Here is a 9,377-nt window from a genome sequence, read left to right as displayed (position 1 = left end):
TATTTAAGTTTACCTCCTGCTCCGAATATGTGGAAATTGGCAGTTCTGTCATTTTTGTCTTATGATCGCCACCATGGCAACAGCCACAAAACATAATTTCAGCACTGTAACGATATAAAAAGGTTTGAATGCAGAGCAATATTTCAGTCTTAAATCTCAAGAATCGCTGCATTCTGTCCTGTGCGAACTGCGGAATGGAATTCCATTGGAATAAGGCATTAGTATGAATGATGGCAGGCTACTGTCAGAGTGTGAGACGCAAGGGTGGACGTGAGACAGATGGAGACATTATAAAGAGGGAGGATCAAAGTCATTCTGCAGAGGGGAGAGAGAGATGACTACTGCCCAATATGGGTGATCAAGAATGTTAGCAGACGACTAGATTACAGACAAACCCTCAAAACAGTCTAACTTACTTAGTTCTGCTGTTCAGAGTTCAGCTTTCTTATGACTAGTAAAACTAGCTCTTGTATATGAGATGGTTTGCTTAGGCAGTGTCTATGCAAAGCTAGTGTTTGAGTTTTAGGGCTGTGGTTTATACCTTCTGGGTCCACCAGGTGGCAATAAAACGGTGTTGGAGAGGCAGTGAGTTTTGACCCCAACATACAAGGTGTACTAAATGTGTCATGGAAAGATAACACCCGTTGATCAATGCATCCACAAAATAAATATTTTAATAACATGAATAGTATCAAAATATCTCAAGATTTCACCAGCCCCAAGTGGTTTAGGGACAGAGTGATTTGCAACGGTTTGCATTACAACACTTGCAGGGCTGGAAGCTCCGAGGTCAGTTTGAATAACTCTGATATATTTAACTATCTAGAGTGAAAATCAACTCCCGTTGTGGCCTGTAATGGATATTTTGTTTTGAAAAGGCCAGGAGCGTCAGTGTAGATCAGCGATTGGTCAAATATGACTTCTATAAGCTGTCTTTAAATACGTTCAGCTCTAATGGATATTATGCTTTTTTTAGTAGTCAAAATGTTTAATTTGTCATTCTGTGCTGCTAATACACTACAGTTCAAAAATTTGGGGTCATATATATATATAATATAATATATATTCATTTAGCCATTAAGCTTTGAATTTATCAAAAGTGACGATACAATTTTAAATATTACAAAAGATTTCTATTTCAAATAAAAAGCTGTTCTTTTGAACTTTATCCTGACTTTAAACTTTATTTTCTGAAAAATATTAAGCAGCACAGCTGTGTTTAACATTGATAAGAAATGTTTCTTGAGCAGCAACTCTGCATATTAGAATGATTTCTGAAGGATCATGTGACTCTGAAGACTGGAGTAATGATGCTGAAAAGTCAGCTTTGCTTCACAGGATTACATTACATTTTAAAATAGAAAATAGTTATTCTGAGTTGTAATAGTATTTTAATATTTTGTAATATCTTAAATTATTACAGTTTTTACTGTATTTTTTTTTCAAGACTTCTTTCAAGGTGTGTTTAAACGACAACTGCGTACTAAAAACAGAAACGTTTTTCCTTCGCGTTTTTCGTGCACAGACGACAACGTTGTCAAAACGATCCCCGTTCACTGATCCGCCAAAACGACTAAAAACGCTGTATTCATGCCAGGCCAGTAGTTGGTGTATCGATGTTAATGTGTAAAGAAACGCTACGTGCCTAATAGACCTTATTCACAGCGGCTTGGACTATTAACGGGAATGAAAGCGAGGCTGTGGGATATACATGTCTTCAGTGGGCTGTACTGTTATTTAATGTGTTTTTGGATCGTTCTGCTGATGAAACGCTGCAAACATCTTCAGGAGACAAAAAAAAAATCCTAGACAATTTGAGCTGTAGAAGAGAAGTGATCTAGGAGCTTTTTACAGCGGATGCCATTGAAAATACGTTAACTATCCCTCACAGCCTCGCTTTCACACCTATAATGCCGCTGCTCTGAATAAGGTCTATAGACTAAATGCGTAATACACATGCGCATGACGTCACCGTTTTTACAAATTCGCTTCTTTGCAGTTTACACAGAGACGATAACGGTATCGTTTTCAAAAGTCCGCGTTTTCAGGCCGCCAGAATGCCGTTGCCGCGTAAATGAACGGCCAAAACACACTAAATGTTTTTTAGTTGTGACGCGTCGTGTAAATGGCAGCTCAAACTTGACCCCCAAACTTTTGAATGGTAGTGTATTTCGCTTTCTATAAATGACACTTTATTTCATCGGTTGCTGGTTCCTTCAGCGCTGATGAATACGAACGACTTTGATAGACTTTGGTTCTTGGTTACAATCTCATAACTCTTACAGTCCCGAGGCTGAGTACACAGCAGGTCCTTCAATTGTCCTTTTGGTCATGAGCATCCAAGTCGGCAAGTCTCAGCTGATGCGCATCATGACGTCCAGTTTTCCAGCCATACAGCTTCACGCGCTCTTTCATGGTGCAGGGACGGATCTGTGGCACAGGACATTAGAGGGGAATTCTTTGGCCTCTGAAGTGCTTGGTCCCCTTATTGACAGGGTTTTAGTGACTGGACACTTGCCCAGGAGTCTTTGGTTATGTTTGCATGAATACACAGTGTTTAAGCAACCCCCGTCCTTTGACTGAGACTGCGAAGAGGTCGGTCCTAAAGTCTAACCTACTTGCGTTCCAAAGAAGAGCGTCTCTAGATCCTCTGAGAAGGGGTCTTCGCGCTCAAGTGTTTGTTGTGTTATGGGAGTGGTGGAGGAGCGGTGGAGGTCTGCTGGACTCTTTTGCTTCTCTTGCTGACTGTTGTAAAGCTGCAGGGCTGCAGGTCGGGCTGCTCTCCCGGAGGGAAGCGTTTCATGAAATGCACGTCTCGCTGGTTGGGTAACGTGTTCGGGCCCCTGCGCGGTCGGCCCTTTTTGGTGAAGCCCACGTACCAGCCCACGTAGCGCGCCGACATCCAAGCAGTGTAGTTATTCTCAAGCATTATCTCGATGAAAGCGCAGCCTCCGTTCACGCTGCTGTCTTTCTGAAATGGAGGAAAAATCTCACTGGAATCATTGTGAAAAAAAACAAAAATTCGCCAGCTTTTTTCCTTTATTTAAAGGATGTATACAATATTTTCAGTGACTTACCTTCCCCACAAGCTTCCCCTTACGGTTCATGCACAAGTAGTAGTTGGTCTCTTTCCCTCGTATTCTCACTTGACTCCCAAAGGTGTCAGCCTCCACCACGAGCTGGGCTTGTGAAGAAACACAAAAAGACAGACGGACAGGAATATAAACATGACGTAAATTATACAGGCAATAGATGTATTGTCATAAAAACGCAGCTGTAATTGGCAGATACATTTTTTTCAGGCTGCAGTACAAAGGTATGTTACTGGTTGTGGATATAATGGTATAACATTCACTATATTTATAGATTTATTTAATAATATACATTTATTCATGTATATTAAATTGCTATGATTTTTTTCTTCTTCTTCTGCTGACCAAGGCTGCATTTATCTGATCCAAAATACAGCAAAAATAATATTGTGAAATAGAAAACAATTTTAAATTGTAAAAATATTTGAATATATATATATATATATATATATATATATTAAATGTTATTTACTTCTGTGATGCAAAGCTGTATTTTCAGCATCATTACTCCAGTCTTCAGTGTCATGTGATCCTTCAGAAATCATTCTAATGTGTGGATTTGCTGCTCAAGAAACATTTCGGTTACACTTTATTTTAAGGTGTCATTGCTACAGTGTAATTGTATATTTAAGTACCGAGTAATATTAAGCAACTACATGTACTTACTATAGGATTAGGGTACGATTAGGATTTGGTTGAGGGTTAGTTGCACGTAATTATGCATAATTTACTGTTACTACTATGGTAAGTAGCCTACATAACAAAGTAAAATAAAGTGTTACCAACATTTCTTATTATAATCAATGTTGAAAACAGTTGACGAAGAGTTCAAAAGAACAGCATTTATCTGGAATATAATTTTTGTAACATTATAAATGTCTTTACTGTCACACTTGATCAATTTAATGCATCCTTGTTGAATACAAGTATTCATTAATTAAAACAACTTGTGAACGGTAGTGTATAATGTTACAAAAGCTTTCAATTTCAGATAAATACTGTTCTTTTGAACTGTTTTCAACATTGATAATGAACTTCACATCAATTCGATGAACAACAAATAATCCTGAAAAAACATTTATTACGGTTTTCTATAAAAAAATATTAAGCAGCACGACTGTGTTAAACATTGATGAAAAATGATTTTTCAAAATTCATTCTGTAATGTGATTTGCTGCTCAAGAAACATGTGACACTGAAGACTGGAGTAATGATGCTGAAAATTCAGCTTTAATCTTAGGAATACATCTTGAAATATATTCGCAATAATACTGTTTTTGCTGTATTTAAGATCAAATAAATGCAGCCTTGGTGAGCAGAAGAGACTTCTTTTAAAAGCATTAAAAAAAAATCTTTTGAACTGTAGTCTATACAGAAAAATAAATAACATTTTATATAAATTCAGAATATTATTAAATATATTATTTAATTATGTAACATTATATTATGTACATAAACATATATAGTTTATCACACACAAACATGTATATTATTATTTTTATTTTAAATCAGTCAGTTATTTAAAGAGTGTCAATAGAATGTCTTCCTAAATGTACAGGTAGGCTGACATATTCAGATTGTTTCTTACCATATTTGTCCCCATCCTCTCCCATGGCAGTGATTTTCTTGCCGAGCACCTGGATGTGTTTCCCGCTGGTCCGGCTGTATAGTTGGTAAACCCGATGGTGCTTCCGGCTCAGGCCATCCCGCACCCCTGTCTGATTCTCTACGTGAACTCCAAAGTTAACATTTTCCACTGCTAACACCTGCACAAACACAGGAGTCGGCCACAAATCACTTTTATTGATTTATGAACTATCAATTGATATATGGTTTTATTATCAGTAACACATTGCAGACTATAAGCACCTGTAACGGGCTGTAGAACAGTAACACGACCTGGAAGCATCTGGCCAAAGACAAATAGAAAAGACACATGTGATAGTGTGACATTTGCATTCATTTGAGTTGCTTTTCTAACCTATTTAGGGGAGAATACAGTTGGTTAGCACACTTCAGTCTTTGTTGAATATTTCTGGGGAATCAAACATTAGAAGCAAATGAAAGCTAAAGTCCTGAGGTAAAAAATAATCCATACATTTAGTATAACAAAATATTTCTCCTTGTTTTAAATGTATGACTATATTTATTGTAGGGTTGGTTAGCACAGTGTTAAAAAACGACAGTTTTAAGAGGGAGGCAACAAGAAATAAAAAGACGAAAATGTTTATTTTAACCCAAACTAACACCACATGTGAGTGTCTGCGTGTATTTAAAGATCAATGTTCAGGTCTGCTATGAATTGTTAATAATACTTTGTACATATGCCAACCAAGCTCACTCCCTCTCTTTTCTTAAATGATGTCAGCCAGGCATCATAATGTATCACAGGCCTTCAAGTTTTATACAATAATATAATTGCTTCCAATCTTTATTGACCAACATATTGTATCTTCCTCTAATTATTTTAAATCCTTGTTTTAGCTGAATGGGGTTAAGGGCTTTTTGTTTTGACATAAAACTTCATAAAAATACCTCACCTTCGCAAGTTTTAATCTATTAATGTATCTAACAAAGGTCACAATTTTGTGACAGCACGTGATTATGACCCATCAATGAACCTTGAACCAACAGGTCTCCTATTTTATGAACACTTCTTATTCAACAAAGTATTTTTACTGTATTTTTTATATATGGGTAAATGTGTTGCTTTTGAGTGGATCAAAAAGTTTTACACTGTAAAAAAAAAAAAAAAATCTGCAATTAGTTATAACAACTTAAAATGTGTTAAGATAACTAAATATCCAACTTAACTAAAGTTAACTAAACTTAATATTTGAAGTCAAGCACAAACACACTTTTTTAAGTTGAAACGTTGAAATGTTCAAATGTTTAATTTTAAGTTGTGATACATAATCACGGCAACCAAAAATGTTTTTGGCATAAGTAGATTGATATAAAATTATTATTTTATTTTTTTAAAGCAGTAAAGTAATTATTATTTTAAATTGTTATTAAAATATTGAAAATACAAATATGGCCACTTAATTAAAGTCACAGTTGTGTAACCAACATGCAGGAAGCCATTTTGTTGCAATGTGTCAAGAAAAACATAAAACAGAAGGGACCCCTTTAAACTACACTATTATATTTATTTATTTTATTTTTTTACATTTTAAGACACTTTTTTTTCAGGGTCAGATAGAGTAACCAATATTTGTGATATTCATATTCATATTTGTTTTTGTTTTTTACTTTAAAGATAATATATGTAAAATGTTAGTATTTTGTAGCAAATTATACATTTAATTCTCCATTGTTTTAATATAGGCTATGTATTAATTTAAGACATCCTTATTTGTAATTGACTGACACATGACTTTTATAGAACAGGGCAAGCAGGATTCAGACATAGAAAGTCTCATCATCATCATCATCATCACCAGTGCTGTTATCTGAGGAGACTAGGAGGGATGTGTTATTATGAGAACATAGCATCTGCTGAGTCTATGTCGTCTGAGCTAGAGATGAGGAACACAACAAATGCTCAACCTGGACCTATCAGTAGATGGAGACTAACCAGAAAAAGCCTTCAACTCATACTGAATGATCGTACACGTGAAACTTACAGCAGGACAGCAGCGGACAGGATGGACTGCATCGCTCCAGCGCTTCAATCACCCCGGACAGTGAGATCTTTGAGGCGATGGTTTTAAAAACTGGAGCCAAAACCGGACACAGACCCAGGTGAGCATCTGAGCGCGCGTTGGAGGATTGTTCAGAGAGAGTCTTCTCGCGAGCAAACCTGTTCAGATGGACTCTGGAGAACGACAGGTGAAAAACAGGTCATCCTCCTGTGTGACCCCACACTCCACATGACACACTGACAATAGATGGATATTAAAAAGCTTCCCAGTGTTCCTTCTGGCAATATCCTTAAGAACGCTGCTGTCTTCACACAAAAACGCAGAATTCAGGGGTCCTCCTGCCCTTTAAGAAGTCTTTGCTAGATTTTCTCCTTTTCCAGGCTTCTTTTGTTTGGCTGTGGGGTGGAAAGGACCCCTCTCTCGCCACAGGACAGTGCGTTTGCTGAATGAGAAGGAAGCGCAGCTGAAGTGGAACGGAGATGGGCGGGGTGCGCGGCGCGCAGGGGCAGGGATGGTGATGGGACGATGTTTCTAGCTCACTTATCATCACCAAGGTGGGGCGATGCAAGAGAAGCGGCTCGACCGACCAGCAATAACCTAAATGAAAACTTTCAGCACTTTAAAACTGCTTGCATAAACCGAGTGACCTTTTAAGATGAATCGCAAATGAAAAAGGTTCGTGAAATTATGGACGTCCCGTTTAAAGGTGCATTCAGTCACTAATTAAACGAAATTAATTTTGTTTTGAGAAATACCACGTGCGATAGAGACTCCAATCCTGTCAGTCATGTGGGAAAAAACTGTTTTATTCTACATGGAGCGGGGCGCCCCCTCATGGTCGCCGCCATGTTGACATCACATTGCCTTGTCATGCTGCACAAACCAACTATAGGCTACTACAGCCCTCACATACAATAATAAAGATCTGTTGTGATTAAATCTAATGTCCACTATATGGACGTGTAGTGTAAGATAGAGAAAACAAATGAGTAGGGACAAAACGATAAAAAAAACATTTTGTTTGTTTACGAGCAACAGCCATTAGCAAACAAACCTCATGCATCCACACCAACAGGTGTCAGTATAAATTCCAAAAACACTGGTAATGTTGGGGCAAATAAGAACCAGTTAAACCTAAACAAACACTTACTTAGTGCGTCCTTTACAAATGTGATTTCTGTACAGCCTAAAGGAGTACTGAGCAATATTAGGCCATATTTGAACACTTCAAAATAGAAGAGAGGGTGTGAGAGAGGTATGTAAGCAACAAGTCTTTCCAAAATTAACATTTCACAGGGATTTCAGAAACACAGCCCGTTAACCCCCCCTCCTCTGACCACGACAGAACCGCAGACACCAGGGTCAGCCAACAAGCGCCAGCGCTGCATGCTCCTCAACCCCCCTTTTCTCGCCCCAGCACCCCTGTGCCCCATCCGTGAGGAGCAATAGATGTGTGCAAGTGAAGGAGAGAGATGTAAATTAGCGGGTAACTAGACAGGTCATGGGCCGCTTGGCGGTTTTTGAACATCCTAAATGAGCCGTGTCACATTTCCAAAATACAATAATTCATTTCCTCTCACTTTAAAAATCCCATAATTTCCAGAGACAACAAACATTTTTGATTAGTGAAATGGTCTGATATTTTAGCTCCACTGGAGAGTGTACTGAGCAATTAGCAGGTCATAATGACCTGATATTCAACGTATACACACCCGGGTGTGTGAACAACAGCCATACTGAATCAGGAAGCCTGGTTGACTGGATCACACTCACCGTTGTGAACTTGTGATTGTATAACCTTTTGTACCAGCATTTCTCTGCTCTTTGTCTTTCAGTGTCTGGACTTCAGGCCCTCCACCCAGATTGAATTTTTAGATGAAGTCCAGAGATCTTCATGTGAAAGGTATCAAATGCACTTTCTCTCTGAGTTCTTTGAATTTCAGAATAATCTGTTTTAGTTTTCTTAAAGGAACATTGTTGTTGATTGCCACACAGACGCACACACACAAAATTACTCATCTGTTGTTGTTTTAAAGAAAAAGTCAAGGTTACAGTGTTCTAAATCCTTCAAAAATCCTAGTTCTTTGCAGAGGCACATACAATTTTTGTGCATTATTTGAGCTGTAAAGCTAATTATTTAATCATTTTTGTTTTAAGGTTTGTGGTTTATGTTGCGTTGTCAGCTATAAAGTTGTAAAACTAAATAAGCATATATAACTTACTTTACAGTTTAAAATGTTAGTTCACTTCACCCCAAAAAATGACCCCCACCATTCACCCCCCAAACCTGTGTGAGTTTCTTTCTTCTGCTTAACACAGAAGATATTTTAAAGAATATATCTTATTTGAAGAAAAGTAGCCATTGACTTCCAAAGTAGAAAAAATAAATACAATGGAAGTCAATGGCTGTCATCAACTGTCTGTTTACCAACATTCTTTGAATGCAAATGAGCTCCTGCTCCCGTCACAGAGGGCGGAGCTTCAAGCGCTTGTGTCCTTTTACCTCACACAGACATGCACTGAAAAAATCAAAAACTTTTATGTTCAAACCGGATTCAGATAAAGATGGAGAGACTCAAGAAGAAGTGACAACATGTAAAATGCAACAGGAAGTTTCTGAATGGTTAGTTGATGAATT

The 9,377-nt window shown here is 37.7% G+C and overlaps 1 protein-coding gene across 3 annotated transcripts; it reads right to left on the bottom strand.

Annotated features, from left to right (window-relative positions):
- Window positions 1-1,242: 1,242 nt before the first annotated feature.
- On the bottom strand, window positions 1,243-7,609 carry fgf18b (fibroblast growth factor 18b). Of its 3 annotated transcripts, none has more exons than XR_013796041.1 (5): window positions 4,962-5,691; window positions 4,681-4,858; window positions 3,078-3,184; window positions 1,941-2,971; window positions 1,243-1,654 (listed from the first exon to the last, which is right to left on the bottom strand). XR_013796041.1 is itself a non-coding variant. In XM_079598694.1 (5 exons), the coding sequence occupies exons 1-5, from the start codon at window positions 6,751-6,753 to the stop codon at window positions 2,687-2,689; spliced, it is 642 nt and encodes a 213-aa protein (XP_079454820.1). In that variant the 5' UTR covers window positions 6,754-7,609; the 3' UTR covers window positions 1,243-2,686. The 3 variants fall into 3 exon arrangements, 2 of the variants coding, with proteins under 2 accessions (XP_079454820.1, XP_079454819.1); XM_079598694.1 differs by adding an exon at window positions 6,722-7,609 and having other exon boundaries at window positions 1,243-2,971; window positions 4,962-5,001; XM_079598693.1 differs by having other exon boundaries at window positions 1,243-2,971.
- Between the last annotated feature and the right edge of the window lie 1,768 nt (window positions 7,610-9,377).

The sequence above is a fragment of the Phoxinus phoxinus genome (genome assembly GCF_949152265.1).
Source record: "Phoxinus phoxinus genome assembly, chromosome: 23".
NCBI classification, from domain to species: Eukaryota; Metazoa; Chordata; class Actinopteri; order Cypriniformes; family Leuciscidae; genus Phoxinus; species Phoxinus phoxinus.
Note: the sequence above shows the minus strand (reverse complement) of the source record. Positions and strands in the feature narration are given on the sequence as shown.

Excerpts from the sequence above, each read along its gene's own strand:
- fgf18b (XM_079598693.1), bottom strand. The coding sequence starts at position 5,051 with ATGCAAATGTCACACTATCACATGTGTCTTTTCTATTTGTCTTTGGCC. Across the intron at positions 3,185-4,680 it reads AGAGGATGGGGACAAATATG|CCCAGCTCGTGGTGGAGGCT; the intron begins GTAAGAAACAAT and ends TTTCTTCACAAG. Across the intron at positions 2,972-3,077 it reads AGGGGAAGCTTGTGGGGAAG|AAAGACAGCAGCGTGAACGG; the intron begins GTAAGTCACTGA and ends CCTCCATTTCAG.